Genomic DNA, 24978 nt, shown 5'->3' with positions numbered 1-24978 from the left:
TTTTCCCTACCTATCGGATATCTATAGAAAGACCTTAGTCCAGGCGCTTGTAATAAATCGGTTGGATTACTGCAATGGCCTCCTAATCTCGGCAAATGAACATGTAATCAACCGACTCCAAGTGGCCTCAAACACCGCGGCCAGACTGGTTCTCAATGTTCCCTCAAGAACTCCATCTAGACCTCTTTTGGAAAAACTTCACTGGCTGCCTGTACGCCAGCGAATCAAATTTAAAATCTGTTGTATCATTCATAAAAGTCTCTGTGGATCAGGTCCCTACTACCTGGCTCAGAAATTTCAAATTCATAAATCGGAACGTCTTTTGCGGTCCAACAGCCAACTCTTACTAAAAATTCCATCTATTAAAAAGGCAAGGAAGGGTGGTCGTGCTCTCTCTTATGTAGGACCCTCCCTTTGGAATAAACTCCCTTTGGACATGCGTCAGAACACCAATCTTCTCTCCTTTAGGAGGGCACTAAAAACTTACCTCTTTAGGGAAGCTTAGACACCTACCCCTTTCAGTATCCAAGACACCTTTCTCTGATATCTACAGCGTGCGAAGCGCGGAGATACCCCTCAGGGGGTCGAGTCCGGCGCTATAGAAGCAGATAAAATAAATGAATAAAATAAATAAATAAAAATACTGTTTGATATTTCCAGCCTTGATGAAGTCTGTGTGGGACGAAACACGTGTTGGCGATGTACATGCTGGGAGAATCTATTTTATGAAATTTAAATATCAATAAAGAAAATATTGAAGAAATTCAAAGTGGACTTTATTATAATTTACCTTGGAGTATCTGGATCACCTATTTGGATCACCTATTGGAATATCTGTTCTGTTTTGTTCTCTACTCTCTATGACAGATAGAGTGGTCTTGCTAAGGGCGTAATAATCAAGCCCAGACTTAAAGATCTGTGACCGTTAGGAGTGCTGTAATTAGAATCTCTATTCTCAACAGTTTATGTGGCGTATACTTTTTGTGTGTGCCTATAGCACCTTGAGGAAGTAGGTGCCTGGAGTTTCTTTAGCACCCATTGCATATTCAATTTTGCCTTGCTGTCCTTAGACTTATCGTGTATTGTGTGCATATAAAATAATACTTTGCTCGAAAGAACTGTGCGGACGTTTCCCTTTGGGGAACACTACTACCTAACTTTGTTGCATGTTTTTGGGATCCGATGTTTTTTTCAGTTCCGTTGTTTTTTTCGAATCCGAAGCGGGTTAGCTTGGTTCCGACCTGGCTTTCGGTGCCGAAGTAGTAGTGGTATGTTTCGGCGCTGATGGTTTGGATGTCGGCGTGGCCGATGACATTGTCTTTTTCGGTGCCGGTAAGTGTGCGCCGGCACAGTGCGAAGGCCAACTCGAGCCCGAGTCGCCTGAAGGCTTCATTAGCTTCTTAGCCGGGTCCGAAGGTCGGGCAGTAGAAGCAGTGTGTCGGTGTGCACCCGAGCCCGAGGGCGAGGGTGTGACCGGGGCCTTCTTTGGGTGTGCCGAGGTAGGGTTGGGGTCGTCGGACTTACTTACGACCCGCAGTGCTGGAGTGATGTCCTCGACTTCAGAGTCTTCTGCCTCGGAATTGCTGTTGACGTCGTGTTGTTCTGGAACGTAGACGCCTTCCTCGAAGATGTCGTCCGGAATGGAAGCTGAAGATCGAGCCATTGTTCGCCTCGCTCTTCGGTCCCGAATAGTCTTCTTGGAGCCGAAAGAGGCACAAGCGGAACAGTCTCTGGCCTCGTGCTACGGGGAGAGGCAAAGGTTACACCCTTCATGAAGGTCGGTGTGGGGAAACTTCGACCCACATTGAGGACACTTTTTAAATGGCGTCCTTTCCATGAGCTGGAGTCGGGGCCTAGTTAGGCCCGAAGGCCATCAACGACGACCGGAATCAAAGTTTTCGGTGTTGAAGAGTAGCGTCGACTGGAAAAGCGTTAGAAACTTAATTTCTGTAAGTTGGTGAGGATTACGCGCCGAAGGAAATCGGTTCCAACACGGAGCGCTGGAAACACATCCGAGCACGGTGGCGGAAAAAAAAATCTGGGGATGGAGCCGATGCCCATGCGCAGTATCATCCAAAGGAGGAGTCACCTATCCCGTGACTTCCAAATACTTTTCGACAACAAAACAAACTGCAAACATCCGGGCCCAACACTAGGTGGCCATCTATGCATAGTGTGTAATCTGCAGCTCATATGCCTCGAACACTGTGTACACCAGGTCCTATCCTATGTATGTGTGCTTCAGAAGATGGCCTATCTGTAAAGTGTTCAGCATAGTCTATCAACGGTGCAGGTAGTAGAATGTTTAGCACCTTCAGATCTTATTTTAGGTAATAGTGCCTTTTTGTACAGCTGTTGTATGGTGTGTGCACGGTTCTTAGTAGATATTTAATAGTCTGTGGTGTATTTAAGTTTCAGTGTTTGCACACAGTGTGTTATCAAGTAAACTCTCTCAAGGGGCGTGGCTTGGCAGCCGATGAGGAAGGACGGGTGAGCGCTGAGCTCCGAGGCGGCCTCCCCTATTAATCCTGGCAATATCCATCCTGACGGCCCTGAAGCCCTGAATTCGCCCGCATCTCCTCCCGCACACCTGGGGGCCTGATCGGAGGTGGAGGGTTCGGGTCCGGGTCCGAGACCGTGTGGAACCCGCACCGCGCCAGTGACCTGGTGGGCGGCGCCGGCCATTTTGCGGCCTAGAAGATCGGCCGCATCCCCGGCCTCGAGTAATCAGGAGGCCGGCCCGCGGTGGTGACCGGCCGGCCGCCGGCTGCCGAGAGGGTCGGAGCTCCGGACTTGCGGGCTCACCGCGGCGGCGGGGCCAGAGCTGCCTTGCGGCGGCGCTTCGGCGGGGCCACAGCGGAGGCATCTGACGGCGAGGAGGCCGGGCGCAGCCTTCGGCACTGGGGGCCTGCTGAGCGCCAGTCACGGAGCGCGAGGCCGAGGGAAGGCCCGATCCTGCGCAGCCTGCCCAGGGAAGGACAGACTGGCACTGGCCCTTGGTCGCTTGCCACCAGGGGGCCCTGCTGACGCCGGAAGGCCTGGCGGGACGGCGCTGAAGACCCCCGAGACGGCCCGACCTATTGGGACTCTGCTGACTGCGGCAGCTGTGGGCGGCTGGGGCCCAGCCTGGGGCCCTACGGACGTGGCCGGGCCCGCTTCCCGGGACCTGCCCTTGCCGGGTGTGTTTCTCCCTGACCCCCACGTGGTTGGGGCCTTGGAAGGCTATCCCTGACGCCATATTGTGCTGGCTGCATTTGCTGTTGCTCCTGGACTCAGAGGAGCGGCTCACCCAGGGGGGCTCCTCGTGGTCGGTATCCTGTGAAGCGGAGAGTGGTGACCCGGCGCTGACAGGGAGTTGCTGGCTTTGGAGGCCCGTGGAGCCGGCAGGTGTACGACGCGGGGGGTGTCCCCAGGACTCGCGGCCTTGAGAGTTGGACTTGGGGGCGGACGCTACTCCTGATATTGCGGAGTCGAGAAATCGGTTGCCTCCATGGGGAAACGTCTAAAGCCTCCCCCGGATGCTGCTGGGGAGGTGACGGACGGCCAGGGCTCCACTCTGGACGCTGGTTCGGCGACGGGTCTGCCGCAAGGCCAGCTGGAGCAAATCCTGAAGGCCATCGCCGATACCAGGGAGGCCCTGCACCATGACATCGGGCAGGTATCCACGAGTCTGGGCTTATTACGTGCATGCCAAGGCATGTTGGGAAAACGGGTCAAGCAGACCGAGATCCGGATGGATGCACTGGAGCCCGCGACAAAAGCGGCGGAAACCCTGATGGGGGAGCTGCAGCAACGGGTGCAACTGCTAGAGCAGAGGGCGGAAGATGCCGAAGGACGCAACCGCCGCAACAACATTCGCGTGGTGGGCCTGCCGGAGAAGATTGAGGGGACAGATATGCTGGGCTATCTGGAGGCCTGGCTCCGAGACGTGGTGGTTCCGGAGGGTCTGTCTGTATGCGTTTTATGCTTTTAAAAATTCACTCTGCACATTATTCTCTTCTTACCTGGCTGGGAAGCACTGCGTGTGACAGCGCGTTGCGTGTGCCCCTCGCATTTTGCTCAGCTGAGCTCTGGTAGGTGGATCACGGAGTGCTGGTCTCGTCCCTCCCTCCCGCCTCGGTCTGACGCCGGCGATTAGCGTCGTTTGAGCAGAGGGCGTGGAGGGTCCGAGCCAGGCACTTCCGGTAGGAGCAGCAGCGCTCTAGTTGTTGGAACGCTGGGGGGGATATAAGGCGGATGTGCTGCCGTCAGCGCAGCGGACGAGCGCAGCGGGCGCGACGAAGGCGAGCCGGAGTTGCGCCTGAGTTAAGCCCGTCTGCGCCCGTCCGCGGCCGACTGCGGCCCAGGGCCAGACCTCTTGGGTCTTCTTCCTGTCAAGTCTGCTGGAGTCGAGATGACTTACTTCTCCTCCGCAGAGAGCTGCGCGGGCTTTGTCCTCACAGCATTGATGCAGGGACTAATACGGGCTGCAGTCACTGTGATTATTCCTTCAACACAGATAGGGCGCTCACCACAGGCCAACACACTTTGTTATGTGGTCTACTAAATGTACGCTCTCTACGTAAACACTCCCTCGACATCCATGACCTTCTTACTGGGAAAAACTGGGATCTGTTCTTCCTTACGGAAACCTGGCTCGACCAAGACTCCATGCCGGAGATCATTGAGGCCGTCCCTGAAGGTTACTGCCTGCAAAGGCTAGACAGGCCACGAGGGAGAGGGGGCGGCATAGCCATTGTTGCCCGGCAAGAATATCAATGCCAGCTGGATCGCACTGTGATTGACGACAGTGAGGCCGGCGCCTTTTCTATTTCTATTAACGGCCGTTTCACCTTGAAAGGTCTGTTAATTTACCGTCCTCCAGGTTCCTCCACAGCCTTTGTTGAAAAATTAGTGGAAGGCGTCACTGAAGCGGCCTTACGTTCGGATAAATATCTGGTCCTAGGGGATCTTAATCTACATCTCGATACCCCTACGGACAGGGTGGCGAGTGAGTTATGCCACACGATGGCCAACTTACAATTCGAACAGAAGGTATCGCAACCTACCCATAAGCTGGGCCATCTTCTGGACCCAGTTTTTGCTAACTGGAGTCAGGTTGATGCCCAAGCCCCGATTCCCATCGCATGGTCCGACCATCTCCTCGTCCCGTTCACAATTGAAATACAGGGACCTTGCCCCAACGACCCTCCCGCTGACAAATATCTGAGGCGCAGATGGACAGCGTTCTCGCAGGCCAAATTCAATCGGGCACTTACCGAGAAAGGTCATTTGGGGGGCGACGGGGTTGATGAAATTAATTCCAACCTGGACCAGCGTATTTTGGAAGCCCTGAATCAAGTAGCACCACTGGGAATGGCGAAATCAGGCGGCCGCGCGCAACGTTCGGCGCCCTGGTACAATGATAACTTGCGAACGGCCAAAGCTGCATGTAAACGCGCCGAAAGGCAATGGAGGATTACATACTCCCTGCAGGCTAAAACTGCTTACACGGACAGCAGACGCGCTTATCATGCTCTAATTAGGAAGGCCAAATCATTGTATTACTGCAATAAAATTGAGGAAGCAAAGCAGTCTACCAAGGAGCTTTTCTCCATCTATAAATCCATTGCAATAGGCAAATCCGCCACAGTTCCTAAGAAACTTTGCACTACGGAGGGCTGCAATCGAATCGCGGAGTATTTTGCAACCAAGGTCTCCAACATCTATAACTCCTTCCCCCAGAGGGCAGACAAGGGCCTTGCCTCCCTGGAATCCACAAGAACGGAAGGGGAACATCGGCTAACCAGGTTTGTCACTCCTTCCACTACGGAGCTTCTCCGCATTTGTGGATCTATTAAATCTGGTTCCCCTAGAGACCCGACCACTCCTAGTCGGTTAAAGGATAGCTTGCCAGTTCTAGAGCCCCATGTACGTCAGCTGCTGGATATCTCCTTTGAGTCTCAAGTGGTGCCTAAGGCCTGGAAACAGGCTGTGGTCCTTCCCCTGCAAAAAAAGGCCAACGTTAGCTTTGAAAAGCTGGATAACCTCCGTCCTATTTCCCTTCTTCCTTATATGGCAAAGGTGGCGGAAAAAACAGCCAACATACAGCTCATGCAGTTCGTGGAGACGGCGTCGCTACTCCACGACTCGCAATTTGGTTTCCGCCCCCGTCATTCGACGGAGTCCGCTCTCCTTGTGGCGGTGGAAGCACTCAGACAGGGAGCTGACGAGGGCCAGACGATGGCACTGATTTTACTAGACTTAAGTGCAGCATTCGACACTGTAGCACATTCCACCTTGCTACAGTGTCTGAATGGAGGAGGGGTGACAGGAGCTGCGCTTGGCTGGATTAAGTCCTTCCTCACGGAGAGGTGTTTCCAGGTCAGATTGGGTGATTACTACTCCAGGGAGATTGAGTTGGGCCAGGGCGTACCGCAGGGTTCGTCCCTGAGCCCAACTCTATTTAACATCTATGTCTCCCCCCTGGCAGCCATCGTGGAGGGGTATGGTCTCCGCCTGGTGTCCTACGCCGACGACACGCAGCTGGTTATCTCCCTATCGCGCGCGCCCGGACTTGCGGCAGACATCTTCAGGAACTGCATGAACGACCTTGCTGCCTGGATGTCTGCCAACTGTTTAAAGTTAAACGGGAGCAAGACCGAGGTGCTCGTGGTGGGGGGAGTGCCGTCTGCGTGGTCGTCGGCGTGGTGGCCACCGTGTCTGGGGGAGGTTCCTGCTCCCTGCCGCGAGGCCAGAAACCTTGGCGTATGGTTGGATAAGGACCTCACCTTTGGCCCACATGTCGGTCGAGTGGCAGGGATCTGTTTCGGTGTTCTGAGAGCTCTCAGGAAAGTATTAGATCTGCTTCCCACTCCTGCTCGTCAGACACTGGTGCATGCCCTGGTTACCTCCCGACTCGATTATGGGAATCTGCTCTACCTGGGGGCCTCAGGCAGGGTCCTCGGCCGCCTGCAGGTTCTACAAAACGCAGCGGCGCGGCTGGTCCTCAGACTCCCCAGGAGGTCATCCGCCAAACTGGCCTTGCGGGCGCTTCATTGGCTCCCCATAGAGAGGAGAGTGGAGTTTAAGGCTCTTGCCACTTGCCATCGTATCCTGAGTGGCAAAGCACCTCTCCCGCTCCAGAGCCTTATAGCCCATTATGAGCCTGCACGCAGTCTCCGGTCTTCGCAGACCGGGCTGTTAAAAGTCCCAAGAATATTTAAAGCTCGCATGGGAGGCAGATCTTTCAGATACCTTGCTCCCAAGCGCTGGAACAATCTGCCACTGGAACTTCGGTTGGAACCCTGCGAAGTCCAGTTTAGAAAAAAACTTAAAACGCACCTGTTTCAGTAGATAGCTTGGTTGGGAGGAGGGGGGGACAGCCACACCACTTGCCATAGCGCGGAGACACGCCAGTGGCGTAATCAGGCGCTTAATAAATTTCCAATAATAATAATAATAATAATAATCTGTCACCGTTCTACACTCTGGAACGTGCTCACCGTGTACCGGCTCGACCCCCGGCCGAGGGTCGGCCTCCTCGCCCGGTGGTGGCGCGCTTGCTGCATTACAGGGATCGGGATCTCATTCTACAAAAGGCGCGAGCACTGGGGCCCTATATGGTGGACAACGCCCAGGTCTCCATATACCCGGACTATTCCTTGGCAGTTCAGAGGCAGCGGTCGACATTTCTGGCGGTCAAGAAGGCTCTTCGGGAGGAGGGTATCCGCTACTCCCTCCTGTTCCCAGCCCGCTTGCGGATCATGATGGACGGCCAATCTTCCTTCTACGATTCTCCCGCCGACGTGTGGGACTGGCTGGAGTTGTACAGGACCGGCGCGGATGCGCATCAGACGACCGGGGAAAGACGGAGGGTACCACCGAGACCCAGGCGGAGCAGGAGACCCAAGAGACGACCGCCAAGCGCCCGGACACCTTCGGTCTCACAGACGGAGCTGGAACGCAGAGATGCCCTTCGGGCGGTCTCTACTATCTCCCGAACAATGGGTTCGGCGTCGGCTGTGGAGTCAGGCTCTCGAGGGGGCACTGACGAGGTGGCATCGGAGGAATCAGGGACTGGTGGCCCCGAGCCGCCCCATGTCACACCTGGGACTGCGGATGATTTGCTGGACGAATGATGCTAATGCTTCCCTGATGTGGTATTGTATAAGCTGCTGTGTTCCTGAACTGGGTTTGGGATGGAGGCAGTGTCACCTGGATGGGCCTGGGGCTGGTGTTGGGCGGCTAACTTCTGCAGTGGTTCCTGCCATAACTAGGGAGGAGATGCGGGGCACATAGGGCATGTTGGGGAGAGCTGGCTGGGAGGAGTGTGCTGCTTGCGGTCTGTTGAAAATGGCGACGGGCCACCCCCTCCTATCTCACACCTATTGTGGGACTCTGGTAGTTACCAGGGACTGCTCTTTTTGGGAGTTAATCATTTGGATGGGTTTCTACTGTTTGGGACCTATTCTGGGGAGGGGTGGGGTATGGGACTGTTGGGAGGTATCAAGGTTCTGGTTTTGGGGTGTAGTCAGTGTGCATACGATATTTGCTTTCATTGGAACTGTATTCGTTATCATGCATGGGGACCCTCCCTGAACTGAAGTGTGTGACCTGGAATGTGAGGGGTCTGAATTCCATGCTGAAACGTCATAAGGTGCATGCCTATCTTGTTCGCAGGGGGGTTCAGGTTGCCTTCTTGCAGGAAACCCACATTGATCGCACTGAGGGGCGGGCTCTGCAGCGCAGATGGCGGGGACAAATTTTACACAACCTTCTCGGCCTTTGCTAGGGGGGCTTTGATTTGGGTACGGGCGGGGATTCCCTTCCAGCCTTTGGTAACAGTGGTTGACCCTGAGGGGAGGTTTGTGGCTGTACAGGGCCGCCTAGATGGGAGAGACGTGACACTTTGCAGCGTTTACGCCCCGAATGTGGACCAGCCTGCCTTCTTTGCGCGATTGTCTGGGAAACCGGCAACGGTCCTGGCCGGCACGGTCCTGCTTGGGGGGGATTTTAACTCTGTACTGGACGTGGAATTAGATAGATCTCACCCACCACTGGCGCAGGCGACAGCTCACAGACTGGCGAAGAGTAGGAGAGAGTGGCAAAGTAGCTGGGGCCTGGTCGATGCATGGCGGACTCAACACCCCACAGAAAGGGACTTCTCCTTTTACTCCCCCCCCGCACGATCTGCATGTTCGCCTTGACAGCATTCTGTGTTCGCCGGACGCTCAGAGCCTGGTCCGCCACAGCGAATACTTGGCCAAGACGATATCCGACCATAACCCTTGCTTAGTAATGGTCCAATGGATGAGGCGACGCCAGGCTATCCCGACGTGGCGGTTGAACCCACTGACATTGGAAGACCCGACGTTTAAGGCTGAGGTGCGCACTGGGGTGGAAGGTTATTTCGACGCTAATGTGGGCACGGCTTCCAGTAGGGCGCTGGAGTGGGATGCCTTTAAGGCGGTGATTCGGGGCGTCTGTATCTCGGCTACCGCGGGAGTCCGTAAGACCCTCCTGCAGGATGTAGAGCGCAGCGAGGGCCGCTTGCGCGAAGAGGAACGACACAGCCACTCGACTCCTGAGGCTCACGGAGCGGTTTCGACTGCACGAGAGGAAGTGGCGACAACAATGGAAAAGCTGCGCTGCTTTGACTACAAAGAGTTTCTTGTCCGGGCTCACGCCGAGCGTGACAAAGTGGGCTCACTGTTGGCGTGGTTGGCCAACCCTGGGACCCGTGGCTCCCCGATAGTGGAGCTAACCACTCCAGAGGGGCGCATGGTTTACACGCAATCGGACATCAACGACCAGTTCCTCATGTATTATACGCACCTTTACAGGAGCAGGATGCCGGATCCCCCGGTGGAGCTGGAGGAGTTCCTGCTGGCGGCGCAGCTGCCCCGGCTCGACCCGGAACACGCAAACCATCTGGGCGGGGACATCTCCAAGGGAGAGATCAGAGTGGCCATCAGGCACATGGCCCGCCGCAAGACGCCTGGCACGGATGGGCTGCCGATTGAATTTTATACAGCCTATGCGGATGTGCTGGTTCCGCGATTGCAGGCGGTTTACCGAGAGGCCACCAGGTACTTACCGGCGTCTACTCGCGAAGCTTTGGTGATACCCTTGCTAAAGCGGGAGGGAGACGCGAGTTGCCGTTCGGCGTACCGCCCACTCTCGATGCTCACAACGGATTACAAGATCCTGAGCAAGGTCCTTGCGACGCGGCTGCTGACCCACATGCGCACCTTGGTACACAGTGACCAGGCGGGCTTTATCCCCCAGCGCACCACCGCCACCTGTGTGCGCCGGTTGATCCGGATCATGGGGGGTGAAGCCGCTACTCGCCCGGGTGCTGCTGTCCTCTCGATTGACATCGAGAAGGCATTTGATAGTATCGAATGGCCATACTTGCTCCGTGTACTGGAGGCCTTCGGACTGGGCGAGCGCTTCGTGAAATGGACTGCCTTGCTCTATGCCGCGGCCACGGCCCGTGTCAAAACAGGGGCCACCATCTCAGCCCCTTACGCGGTAGGTCGGGGGACCCGACAGGGGTGTTCTCTGTCCCCCCTGTTATTTGCGCTCGCTATTGAGCCACTGGCTGCGCACGCCCGTATGGGTCGAGCGTATGCGGGTCTTCCTCTACGAGCCGACACCCACTACATCTCTCTCTATGCGGATGACTGTTTGCTGTTTTTGGCGGACACGAGCGATTCCCTGCGGGGGGCCGAGCGACTGCTGTCGGACTTTGGCCATCTCTCGGGACTGAGTGTCAACTGGGGGAAGTCTTGCCTCTTCCCGCTGACGCCAGGGGCTGATGTCTCCCAACCGGAGGGCGAATTACGTTGGGAATACCATTGCCTCCCCTATCTGGGCACGCACATCTACCACTCGCCGTTGGTCCTCTTAGACGGTAACATCAACAGGGCTATCCGGAGTTTGCAGGGCTGCATGGGCTTCTGGCGGACGCTACCGCTTTCAGTCGCGGGACGAGTGGCCTTGTTGAAAATGGTGGCACTTCCCCGGTTGTTATATCTGTTTCGCACCCTGCCGATCTGGATCCATGCGTCAGTTTTTAACAGACTCCGCTCCCTAACATCTGTTTTCATTTGGGGGTCGGGTAGACGACGAGTGGCGTTGGCCACGATGATGTGCCCCAGGGCGGACGGGGGACTTGCGGCCCCGGATTTCGAGTGGTACTACTTGCCGGCACAGCTGCAGTGGCTCACCCAGGTGGTGGCTTTGGAATTCCGAGGCCCAGAGGGAGTAGCGGGCAGACTGTTCCCGAGGCACGTCATCTCCTTTATAATCTTGGGCCAGAAATTGGACCTCGCCCAGCTCACGCTGGAGGAACGCACGATTCGCAGTTGCTGTCTTTGGTGCCACAGGCGCTCCGGTACCGCTCGCCCTTATGCCCCTGAAATCCCGCTAGGGATGTGCACGGCCTTTCCACACGGCGGCGACTGGTCAGCACTGGCGATCTGGGAGGAGCTTGGCTTGCAGGTGATAGGCGATCTCTACAAGGATGGATCGCTGCTCACGTTTCAAGAGCTGCGGGACTCTTATGATCTACCGAGGGGAGGCTATCTGCTGCACGCCTCGTTAGTGGCCGGTATTCGCTGTCATTGGAAGAATGGGCTAGCCGAACCACCGACCTCGGAGTGCTGTCAGTACGTGGTCATGGCTGCTGGCACTTACAAGCTGTCACATGCCTTTACCGGAGGTTGTCGACTGCTACCCTGCGACCCCTAGATGAGCTGCGAACCAAGTGGGAAGGGGACATTGGGCGACCAATTCCCGAGTCGACGTGGCCGCAGCTATTGCAACGGGCATGGAAGGGCACTAGGAACGCCAGGTTCCAATTGGTCCAGTTTTTCACCCTACACCGTGCATACCTAACACCAATTAAAGTCTCGCAATATTTCGAGGGTGCATCATCGCTCTGTCCTAGATGTAAAACAGCGGACGCGGACTTCGCTCACATGTTTTGGACCTGCAGTACGCTGGCGGGTTACTGGGAGGCGGGAGGTGATGTCCTGCCTGAATGCTGTCACGGACCGGCAGATTGATCCTGAAATGGGCACCTGCCTATTATTGTGGTTCCCTCACACCCCCCGCACTCGAGTTACCAGTAAATTTTATGACTTGGGTTTGATATTAGCCAAACGAGAGATCACCATGCACTGGAAATCTAGCCAAGGACCCAGCTACTTGCGTTGGAAGACCACTCTGGAGCGCTGGGCGAAGGCGGAGAGTGCCTTGCGGCTGCGACAGGCCAGGAGCCTGGATAATGACAGGGCATTGGAGGTGGCTAGGGCGTGGGAGGCCCTAGTTGTGGCGCTCCAGCAGCCAGAGGATGAGTTGAGCGAGGACGAGAGGGGAACATCAGGATAGGGACACTGCGTTAAGGGATACCTCACACACCACGAGGCACACACAATACCTACAAATAATGATAGCAGATTTGAGAGCTCTGGTTCCCCGTTGCTAAGCGTTACTTGCCTTTTACTACAGCTCCTGTCAAGGAAGTGAATAGGCTAACACTTAAATGATTGAGAGAGAGGAGTATAGCACACTGACTGCGGGGGTGGGATTAAGGGTGGGACAGCTCGGCTGGGGGATTGTTCTATATAAAAGGTGTCTTGTTGGAACTGTAAAGTTATCCTGACCTGTCGGCTAATGCCATGATTGCTTTTCCTTGTAATGTACTTTTTGAACTTGACTGCCAATAAAAATTGTTTGTACAAAAAAAAAATCAAGTAAACTCTCTCAATAGAGTAAGCACTGTTGACAGAACTCTGTTCTCTACCGAGATCAACTTAATTTCTTAATGTAGGTTTGGTGTGAGTCAGGGGTTTGATAAAGATAAAAGCGGTCAGTAGTAGGGCATTTGTTTTGGAATGGACATTCACTACTTTGGCTTTCTCTGAACAGTTGCATACAGATTTAACACCATACTCAATGAGGTTATATATGTGGTTGATTCTTACTGTATAAATTGAATTCACAATAATATTCGGGAAAACAAAGGTTGGACGAAGTCATCAGTAATGTCAATGTTATCCGAGATGTCATCAGTGAAGTCATAAATGATGCCATAGAACATGCCATGAATGATGTCATATGTGAGATCATAAGCAGTGCATGGCGGGCGTACAAGTTAAACTGGTGAATTTCTGTTTTGTTAAGTTCAAATCTAATCTAATCTAATGTGGAGAAGTGTGGCTCACTGGTTAGAGCAGGCAGACCCTGAAGCAGAGGTCAGACCCGGGACCAGGGTTCAATTCCCGACGCGGCAGGGTCTTGAGCTCAAATGTCCATGGACTCGATAATTCTCGCTTCGGTGCCTGACCTAATCATGGGTTCACACTCTGCAACTCTGGGCATTAAGCTTGCTTAATCTCCACAACGGCCCCCCTGCGGCAGGATGCCTGGCTTTCACCTTGGGGATGCCCTGTAGGGGCTATCTCACAGGGAAAAGCCAGGACGGGTTCCCAAGGCAAGCGCGGAGATACCCCTTCGGGGGTCGATTCAGGCGCTATATAAGAATAATAATAATGTTCAGAAGGTCATATACACCCACCTATAACATTACTATAGCCATTATTTTTTTCTGTGAATTTCTAAGTTAACTTTTTTAAAGGAGAACATGTCTATATTACACCCAACTATTACACTACTTTAACCCTTTTCAGTGAATTTCTATTTTATCTTAAAAATAAAAGTAATTTTTTTTTTGGAGTGTATTATGGTAGAATGACTAAAATAATCTGACACTACTTCAGTAAAAGAATGGGTATTTTTCTAACAAAACAGAATACGGGTCACAGTTTGCAAATCTTTGTGGAGGGGACTGGGCTCTCTGTTCAGACTGCTCTCAGTTGGCGGGTGTGCGTAGTACGATGGCCTGCCCCCTCCTTTGAGACCTCTCTCTCTCTCTCTCGGATAATGGGTTTCTCTAGTAGGGTGTATGGATGGACTAGCCTCTTCTTTCCAACCAATCTCTTAGATGACGGGTGTACATAATAGAGGAACTGGGCTCTCCTTTCAGACCCCTCTCTCAAATGACTGGTGTGGGGAGGGACTGGGCTCTCCTTTCAGACCTCTCTCAGATGACAGGTGTGCATAGTAGGGAGTGTGGAGGGACTGGCCGCTCTGCTGAGACCACTCTCTGTAATGATCAATGCACATAGTAGGGTGTGGGAAGGGAGTGGGCTCCCCTTTTAGACGTCTCTCAGATGACGGGTGTGGGTGGTAGGGTTTGTGGAGGGACTGGCCTCTCCTTTCGGACCTCTCTCTCAAACGAGTGTGCACAGTTTGGTGTGTGGTCAGCCCTCTCTCTTGAACGTTAGGAATGTGTAGTAGTGTGGGGAGGGACAGGCCTCTCCTTTCAGACCTCGCTCTCAGATGACGGATGTGCATAGTAGGGTTTAGGGAGGGACTGGGCTCTCCTTTCAGATCTTTCTCACACAACGGGTGTAAGTAGTAGGATGTAGGGAGGGAGTAACCTCTCTTTTTAGACTCCTCTCAGATGATGGGTTTGCATAGTAGGGTGTGTGTATGCTGAGACCACTATCTGTAATGTGTGCCTAGGAAGGTTGGGGGGGCTGCCCTCTCTTTTTAGACCCCCCTCTCAGAGGACAGGTGTGCATAGTAGACTGGGTGGGACTGGCCTTTCCTTCAGACCCCCCTCTCAGAAGACAGGTGTGCGTAGTAGGATATGGGGAGGGAGTGGGCTCTCCTTTTCAGACCTATCTCAGACGACGGGTGTGAATAGTAGGGTGTCTGGAGGAGCCTTAACTCTACTCACAACTCTTCTCAAACCAATGAGCATACATAGTAAAGTCTGATGAACACCACCTCCAATAAGACTCCTTCACAAAGTAATAAGTATGCATAGCAGAGTGAATTCAAACATCACCTACCCCTTCCTACTTTCCACAAACCTCTGAGTCTCGCAAGATCGACTTTTGATTTAATCTTCTAATCACAGTATTTAGCTCTTACAGAAGTCCTCTAATTTTTTTTTTTTTAAATGACCACAATATGGTTTCCTACTAATGGAATGTATTGAGAATTCACCTACTCCTTTTTACTATTCGCATTCAGGCAAGTTCGTAAAAATTAGTTAAGAACAATATACATGTTCTCCACATTAGTTATCCCATACACACCTCTCTAAATGTAGGGGGGACAGCATGACTTTCTGCTGCCTCCTTATATAGCCTTTTCATTTTCACAACTCCATTTTTTCCACTAATGGCGCCCATTTAATTTCTAACATTCCAAAAGCCAGGCAATCCGAGCGCTCGCGAGATTCACTGGGGCCTCTTGCGCCAGGCCTCTCGATCAGCACAGGCCTCTATATTGATTTCATGTTAAGCCCAACTGCCAAAATATACAACTATAATTGACGCTGTCATATTTCAAAAACTACTAAACAGATTGGCACCAAATCACAAAAGCACAATTCGCAGACCAAGATCTCGTATCCTGCCAAATTTGGTGTAATCCCATTTTAGCTTAGTTGTTGCCAAAAAACGGTTTTAAAGAAGTCTCTGGAAAATGCATAGAGATTGACGGATCACCCCGAAACTTTCCAGGAAAGAGCGGAATCAATTGTTCTTGGGTGGTCCATTCGCACACCCCAAGCCCACCCTCAGACAAGATGCTCTCAGGCCTTTTTAGGTGGTTGTCTATTTCATATATTCTTGTCCCACACAGGGATTGTCTAGTACTCCTAGTACCCTATGAGGGAGTATGGGTGGTTCCAAATTATAAGGCCAAATGTCCTCGTCTCGGGTCTCTTGCTCCTTTGGTCCTTGTCCACATCAGGGTGTGGTCCTCAGGAGGGATGCAGAAACCCAAAAGAAAACAAACTAAATTTTAGGCTGTTGCTTATTTGACTTACACGAGGGTTGGGGAATTGTGCTCCTCCACCAGTGTCCTACCAGTAAAGGGCCTAGGTGCGGGGAGTAACGGTGCTCAAGGCGGTGTGGCCCTCAACCCCGCCCACCAACCCTTCAATGTGAAAGAACATACAGTAGGCACTTGCCCGAGTCCACAACACTCCAGGGCCGCAGTGATGGAAGATCCAGCCTCCTTGTCCCTCCAGGGAGTACTGATCTCTACAGCGGTGCTCTGCGAGCGTTTCTCAACCATTGAGTCTACTTCCTCTTCTTGCGGGAGGTCCACAAACTCTAAGGGCAGTTCTGCATACTCACCAGCTCTGGTTCTCGCGTTCACCTTCGGTCTGCTCCTCTCTGGACTCTTATCCACTCCTTCATTCGCTGACGATAATGCACACCGCATAGTCCGTCTTCCTCCTTCTTGATCAGTGACACTCCCACAACGCATTTGGACATCTAGACCGGGTCCTTCCCTTCCAGATTGGTTCATAACCACCCTGTGAGGTTTCTCACGATGCTCATGAGGTCCATGGCTGGGTTCCTCACATGGATGAACTTTTTTGTTTGGGAAAGTTTCGTCACATAGTGCCAAAGTTATTGGCCAACCAAAAAACGCTAAGTCATAACTATAACTATACTGGCGACTGCCAGTAGTGTGTGAGAAAGCGTGCTCCTGTGTATATGAGTGTTTATGCGTCAGTTTTCCACCCATGCCACACTTACAGCAAAATACAATAAACTAAAATAAAACTGTAAACAACACATTTCACTCCTTCAGTACTGCTGTTGAACAGCAGCAGGTGAAACTCCCACAAAATGTGTAGAGACAAGGATCATATCACACAAGACTCTAAACAGGTTTCAACAAAGCATTTATTTGAGACTCAAAAAAGGAGGACAAAATGTAGCTGTAAAATATTACTTTGAGAACAAAGAATATGATATTCTGAAAACATTTGTGAGGCTAAATAAACCCACATATTAGGAAAGATGTCGCTGTGGTGTGTCCCACAACTGTGCTCAAAGCAGAGTTCCAGAGGTGACATTACTTTGTGAGTGTGAACAAGAGCAGAAAACTTCAGTCTAAGTGACAAAACACAGAGCATGGAGGAGTAAGAGCATTTTGATAAGCAGAGGAGTTTATATTGCAGTCTCATCATGTAATGAGAGTTGGGAGATCCTGTCTGAATAAAAAGGGACAGTAAATACATATCTTGAGTAGAGATACTCGTAAGTTAAGTGGGGGGGGGGTGGCTACAGTTCCAAAGTGGGGGTAGGGGGGCAGCTATCGTTCCAATGCAATCTGGATGAGCACACATGTACACTACCTTCCATCATTGCAAATATCCATTACATGTGCACCGTATGCCTATATCCAAATCAATGGTCGCACCAATAGATTTCGCCGGAGTGGTGGAGGCATGAAAAAAGTGTTGCATGAATGCCGCTCTTTACCTGTTACCGCCTACAACAATGTACCAAAGGCCATAATTGAGTTCTCCACAAACCAAAGCATTCTTAGCCACCAACTGCAAAACATTACCAGTTTCATACATCGCCTTTCAGGTTATAAGCCCTACAACGAAAACAGCAACATAGCACACAAATGTCATGCGACCCCTCCCTGCCCTCCTACATTTTGTACCCTTTTGAGTTTACTATCACATACAGAGGTGCCAACTAAGTTCTTGTACCCATTTGCAAGAGCAAAGATAGCAACCAGTTTGGAATCCCAAAACTGCTTAGCACCAGACATTCTGAACTTTGCTACCCACGTTTTCTCTAACGCATACACCGCACATCGCACCCTAGCATCATCACTTTGCCGAAAACCAATTTCACCGTAAACCCCATTGGATTGCTGGACCAGCCCAGAGAGAACAGTCTGCATCAGCTCAAACTTGTCTGCAAACTGTAAAATCAGAAAAAGACAAAAGAGTGCCCTGCAATTCCTACCTCTGTTCACAATCAGAAGGGACCAATCATGAATTTTGAAAAAGGCATGTCCTAGTCTCCTGAAACTATTCCCCTGTGAACCTCATGCACAAATTCAGAATTTATTTCTTGCAATTCCCTCACCCCCATTTTACCATCCAAAACCAGAAGTACTGAATTTTGGAATCCAATGTCGGGGACTTGCACCTTGAATATAAGCCAGCTAATGGTGCATCAGACTGTACAAGTAAATATACCAATAAGGCCCGAATCGGATTAAAAAACAAAACCCTATTGTCACTACAGTCAACTCTATGGGAGAGGATTACGCAAGCTGAGTGGGCCACCTCTGGAACAGAAACAAACCCTGTCAAATTTAGGAGACACTTAACCCCTGGCTATTCTGTGCCTGGTGCAATCCTAATGCAGCTTAGCACTTGTATGGTGTATAACCATATACATACTGGAAGAACAAGCAAAGATGATTTTCCACTAGGTGTTAGCCGATTGTGGTTTTCTTACAGGGACAATGCTTTCATATGATTACCTCTACTAAACTCTGTCCCACTGCACTATTAATACTCTACAAGTATGCTTCATTCAAGAAAAATTAACCTTTACAGTAGGAAGTAGCCCTGCTCTAGTGAGGTCATAAGAGCCCATGGAGGATAGGATATCAACGTATTCGGACAGAACTTGGTACAGGTAAGTGCTTCTCCTTCAGATTAGGGACCATAGGAAAAGAGGGTAGAGAACTATGTTCTCCTGAGGTCCCATCCTTTGTCCTAACATTCCACTCGTTGAAAATTAAAGAACAGGAGCATATGTATTTTTTTTAAAGCGCACCGTCAAGCCTTATATAGCCCATTACTTAGAATATGCTTCAGCTGAACCTACGTTACTATACAAACTTGTAGATTGCATAGCGCTTCAGCTGCAGATGTGCCAGCCTAGTGTACATTACGCATACTTGAGGTATTCCTTCTGCAACAGGACTTGTCCTCATATGCCGACACCTATACACAATAAAAGCATGCTTAGCCTTTACTTCTTGTGTACCCTCAGCTCATTCCCACGTAATTAGCTAAAAATATTGCATAAAACAGTTTAGTCTCTGAAAAGAGACTACGCCATGCAGTAAAGAAGTGCTTTATTGTATCCCAAAACAAATTCAAAAGGTTGACAAACTAAGCAATACTGAAATTGCAAAAGTGCTATTTGTAGTCAGTGTCTTGAGACAAACTCTGACAAGCAAAGGTCAAAACTTCCCAAACTCTTTCAGATTGGAGGTCTGAGAATTCAATGTTTTAGCATGAAAATTTATCGCACAACATTTTTTCAATCTCTTGCGTAAGACTGTGGGCTATTGATGTGGTGCTGCTTTGGATGTGCCAAATCAACATTTTGTGGCATTCTTGGTTCCCTGCTGCAACTAAACTACAACATGGGGGACACACTTTCCCCAGAAGACACGCGTTGGAGAGGGTTTAATATACGATCAAGTAATTTATTGCCATTTTGAATTGAAAAGGGTTTTTGCTAATGAGGCGGAAGACAACTAGACATGCAGACTGTTTTACAAGCGCTTCAATGTTCCTAAACACCAGAAGTATTTTATGTGGACCTAATCTTGCACACATGGGATCCAATGAGGAGGCCCAGGAAAAAAAACATACTAAAAAGCTTGCAAAGTCAAAAGACTATTGTATAGCACTTTGTTCTATATATATATATTTTTTTTTAAATAGGCGTGTTTACAAACATAACAGCATCAGTTTTCTGCCTAGGGTTTGAGGAATATTGTGTTTTTCCACTTTGTCTTGAAAGCGACAGTTCCTCTTTTTGAAGGCACACAAGATTTGAAGGCAGATACGGCTAGCTGCTGATGAATGGCTATTGAGGGCAGAGTCCCTCAAATGGGCACAATCACGGCTTAGATTTGAGGATCTGGGGAAGACAGAAGCACAGTACATAGTTGGAGATACACCGGGTGTTGAGCGATCGCATGAGCGATCGCACTCTGGGTCATGCTTCCGCTATATGACAAGATGCTGCTGCAGAACCCAACTTCATTGACTACTGGGGGAATACCCCCAGGGTATGATGAAACCCAGTCAGATTCTAGTTCAAACTGTTCAAGCTGTTCAAGCTGAAGACAAAAAGAATGTAAAGTCAGCCCTCTGACCACAGATAGCTGGTTCAACTTTGACAGTAGGGAAACCTGCTTTATATTCTTTATTTAAAATGTAGTATTTCCATTGCAGAGAAAGAAAACAGTCTGCAGTCAGTCAGGGAAAGATCACAGAAACAGGAGTTTGAGAGCAGGTGGTGTGTGGGCAAAGGTCCGGTTAGAACATTTCACCTTTCTAAAGCTTCATGCAGGAAGACTATCTGTCCAGGTGGATTCTTTGGAACTAAAATATCAGTTTCTGTCCTTTTTTGTTCCATCGCCTCAAAAAGTTGATTTCTTACTTTGATGGAATGGAGTTAGTTGCCCCGCAATGAGTCTACATGGCACTATGATGGCCAATGGAAGGCCACTTCGTTTAGAGAATAAAGCCTTTCCACGCAGGTTTTATATTAACCCGTAACCCAGCTGCACCAACTAACTAGGAGTTGGAAAGCGCTTTCGATACTTGGGGATTTAATCTGCAAGTAACAAGATGGACAATACTGGACAACATCCCCAAGCAGAACCATTTTTGATCTTCCTGCTCTGTTTTTTACCTCTTTAAAAACAAACTGACAGCAGCTCCTGCAGCCTAGTACAATGTCAAACTGCAATAGGGCCTACAAGAACAGAAGGATTCTGTCTCTACTAGGACTTCCACTACAAATACAATCCTAGCGCCCTATGAAATGTCAGGTAAATAGAAGACTGGATTTCAGGGACTTGACAAAATATGGGATGTGTGAAAAAAGTGTTTTTTTTTAACAAATCTCAGCAAGATAGTTTAAAAAAGCCTCTGCAGAAAGACCAACAACTTTCCCAATATGGTGTATTGTGTGAATGTACTCCCCACTCACCTGAGGAGTGTGTTTATGTGTCTATGTGCATAAAGAGACAATCGCCTGCGCAGTAGGAAGATGCAAAAACTGCGAAGCCACGTGTCTATTTACTACTCGGTATTACAGTAAGATCTGCTAACAAAGCTCACTGAGCTTACCAAAACATTTTTTTTAGCAGCAGGATTTGCACTTCACTACTGGGCAGGCAGCAAGCACGAGCGGTCGCGAGCACGAGGCTGTTCGGCATTCTTATTTCTTAGTCACATGCATCATCCTCATCCTGCAACAATGAGAGTTTTCAGGCGGCTGTAGTCAGTCTCAGTCTTTAAGGAGCACTGTTTCTGAACCAGGGGATTCATGAAGTCCGCTGCTGTGTGAAGGCTGTGTGGAGCCAACCCTAGGGAGGGGTTCCATGCGTGAGCTCTGTTGGTGTAGGAGAAACATTTGCACAGGGACTTTGCAAGGGATTCATGGAAGATCAGTCCGGATTGAATGAGAGTAGAATGATGGAAGGATTCAGAATTGTTGAATTTGAGGCGAGGCCCAGATAAACGAGAGACTTGTTGACATCTTTGACATTTAGGGCAGCGTGTGGTGGTTTGCAGTGGTTCCTCGTCAGAATTGGGTGTTTCGTTGTAGGTCAATGCTGTTAGGACAGAGCCCCACAGGTACAGCGCGGTAGCTGTGACACCAGAACGCTTCTCCAGGGTGTCGTTCTCCAAAAGATATGCCTGAGTGACCGATTCAACAGGCGGACCGGTATCGTGGTTGAAAGACACAGTGATATCTGGTGGGCGGCTTGAGGATGGAGCCAGGAGGGTCTGAAGAGGTTTCTGTGGGTTAGGAGGCGGAAGACTTGCCTGGGGGCTGAGGATCTGTTGTGGTGCCTCTGGGCTCAGCAGCGACGCTTCGTCCAGAAGGGGTTCCCCAGCTGGAGCCATGGCTACGGTGACATTTTCCACATGCACCACTTGGTGCACCACGGCAACAGATGCAAAGAGAGTGGCAACACCGGCCAGATATACAACTCCCAAAATACATGCCAACTGTGAAAAAACAAGACATAAATTAATGCAAGCACGCCACTCACATAAGGAAATAAGCAAGCAGAGAAAAGCGCAGATATTTAGTAGAGGAATGGACCAGGCCAAAAACAAACGACAAAAATATTATGGGAGTAAAAGGGTAAATTAGTCACAGGACAACAGATAAGCATTGTAATAGAGCTGACCAACCCAAATAATCTTGCTGTGCAAGGAAACTGGAAATTTACTTCACCAATGGTGCTTGCTAAGTATACTATGTAAAAGCAAACTACTTGAAAGAGAAACCAGATCACCCAAACATAGTCTGCTAAGTCCTGTCTGAAGGAAGCGCAGTAAAAAAGGGACACAGAAGACATTAATTGTTAAAGTATGTTGATGTTCGATACCAGTATCCTACCTTGGCAACATGATGACAGAACTGACTGAGGGCCTGCTGCCACACACACTGCTCCAGAAGCACACAGAGATCAGTGTAGGTGAACCAACCACGACACCTGCCCTGCCGCTCTGCAACCCTACAAAGGGGAAATGGCTGGCATTATCAACAAGTCAAATATTACAAGTTAACAAAATATGCCATACAAATTCAAACTAGACGTTGCATGAACATCAAAAGCAGTAAGCATGACCACACCTATACAAAATAACATTTCAATTTGAGGCCACTCAAACAATTACTGTAGACGATTCCTAAATCAGAACCTAAATACCTAAGTCACTGTGCATACAGACAACTTAAGGAGCATATTCAGTTCAAATAAAGTCTTAGGTATGGGGCTAACTTTACTAAAAGGAGGCAATCAATCACAATTTGACCCCAACACGCTTTATCAATGGCGGTATGAACTTATGCCACCTTCGTGTCATGTATGGGCAGTGACCCACGACACCTTCGGCACTACCCACAAGCTCTACAGCCATGACTTTCCTTCTTAAAGAATCCACCCCAGACAGGGAGTGGATGGCAAGCTGTGTGCCTTTGTGCACTGAAGTAGTTCTGAGGCAATCCTACAGATCCGATCTATATGGTCGCTCGTCAGACCCAAACACAGCCAGCAGCTCTAGCACTCTGCAGACTTACCGTCCCTCCAGCCAACTGAGGACTTGGAAAAACTCCTTGGGGTCTGTGAATAGGCTCCAGTCCTATAGGAGAGAGACAAGAGGTTACTGTCGAAGCATACAGAACACAGCTCCTTACAGGGTGGGAATTGAAACAATGGCATGTTTTCTATCAGGTGAAATCGCAGGGCATCGAGGCGTCTCCAAGGGAAGGAGCTCGAAGGAGAACACCATCTACAGGTTAGCGATAAAAGGCAGGTACCCAGCCTCCTCTGTGATGGTGCTTGGGGGCAGAATGAGAAGGGTCTTTCCTAATTCTGTGCTATTACAATGAAACACAGCCAGGGACAGCAGTAAGAGGCAATGATAGAATGCGCAAACTTGTGCGGATTCTGATGGTACGGGAATATTGTGCTTCAGATTAAATGCATGCTACAGCATACTTCCGAGGTACTACCCTAAACTATGGAGATAGAAATAACATTAGCGATCTAACCAGACATACCAAGCCTAGACACCAACAAGCCTTGTTCTAATTGGGGGGAATATATTGGCAAATGGTAAATAATGGATGAGCAACAGAGGGCAGGCAGAATGACAATCGGGAAGGAAACACCTTACAGAGTGCAGCTACGTTCAGGAGACTGGGCAGGAAGGCTACATGGGCAAGAGTGACTCTGGCCAGCAGAATTGAGAGGCAGAGGCACAAGAAAGAGTCAGACTGAGGCAGAAATGCAGTTTATGTTAGACAGAAGGAAGTCACTTGGAGAAGCAGCGAAGGGAGGTCTAGAAGGGTTAGACAGAGACCATCATCGAGACCTGTGTACCTTGGTGAGCGGAAGGAAGGACAGGCGAGAGCCCAAAGAGGACAGTAAATATCATGGGAGAATCTTCTGGGAGGTTGGGACTTAAATGAGTGACAGTAAGAGAGGAACTGGAGGGTTAGGAGAGGCGATGGGGGTGGAAGTCAGGATTACGGGCACACTAAGTTGATATATCAAACTCAAGGTCTAAAGTTTCACCCTTTAAATCACACACGACAGACTCCTGACAAAAGTAGGACACCAGATCTAAATGGCTCCGTGGCTGATTTTATAGTGGATGCCTCAGATTCAGAAAAATCTCATCAAAAGGCCCAGGGTGAGAGGCGTACTCAAAAGAATACAACAAGCATAAGGGCTACTGCACCATGCATGCGGTACTCGCATTGAAAATCAAAGCACAACTACATGCTGCCACGCTCTCAACCCTACTGCATTGCACTCATGGCTACCCATTACGAGGTCTCTTCTCTATTTTCAATGCACAAAGGTGAAATCCATAGCTCCTCGTTCATAATTAGTGATACCCCCCACCACTTTTTTTTTTAAACCTTCACTCTAAATTACATCGCCACCGTCTCTCCAGGATGCTTTCTCTGGGACAACATTCCTGCTGCTGGCCTCCCTCACCAGTTGTGCCTTTACAGGTTAGGAAGCCAGAGCTGGACAGCACTTCATTTTTTCTTTGGGCAATGAACCATACTGGCATGCAGGATTTAGAATGGGATTTTTCTCCCTGCAAGATGTTGCAATCTCTATTTTACATGAGCAGTCACAAACCAAGCTAAGGCACGTGTAGGTTCTTACAATTGCGCGCAGGAAACCCATCTCCAGAGTGTTGACAGTCTGCACATCCAAGCTGCCGGCTGTTCCCCACTCGTCATTGAACACCTCCTCCTCTTCGCCTTCATCGTACAGGTACTTGCTGGCAACCATCTGCAATCAACACAAGGGAGAGTCAACACATTATGGTCCTACAGAGCATCTAATAGAACAGATCCATGGAAGCAGTGGTCAGGCATACAGGCCCGGAGGAGTGACATCAGGACTGCCCTCGAGAAAGGGCACTCGCAAGCAAGGCTCTGGAATCCATATTGCGACAGAACCAAAAGTGGTCATAAACCAGATATGACATACAAGGAGCTACAAACTCATTTTATAATGGATTCTCTTTATTTTACACAGTTTTTATGTAATCTGACAGAATCAGAACAC

General features: G+C 50.1%; 1 protein-coding gene across 2 annotated transcripts in view; it reads right to left on the bottom strand.

Annotated features, from left to right (window-relative positions):
- Positions 1-16747: 16747 nt before the first annotated feature.
- CNPPD1 (cyclin Pas1/PHO80 domain containing 1) overlaps positions 16748-24978 on the bottom strand; it is a 34366-nt gene continuing 26135 nt past the window's right edge. For both annotated transcript variants that reach the window (XM_078679199.1, XM_078679200.1), the window contains exons 5-8: positions 24571-24699; positions 22965-23026; positions 22281-22398; positions 16748-21883 (exon numbers count right to left, since the gene is read on the bottom strand). In XM_078679199.1, the coding sequence (XP_078535325.1) occupies positions 21113-21883; positions 22281-22398; positions 22965-23026; positions 24571-24699 (1080 nt within the window). In that variant the 3' untranslated portion in view covers positions 16748-21112. The remainder of the gene's footprint in view (positions 21884-22280; positions 22399-22964; positions 23027-24570; positions 24700-24978) is intronic.

Source organism: Lissotriton helveticus, chromosome 3_1 (assembly GCF_964261635.1).
Source record: "Lissotriton helveticus chromosome 3_1, aLisHel1.1, whole genome shotgun sequence".
Classification (NCBI taxonomy): Eukaryota; Metazoa; Chordata; class Amphibia; order Caudata; family Salamandridae; genus Lissotriton; species Lissotriton helveticus.
This window is presented reverse-complemented; position numbering and strand designations above follow the sequence as displayed.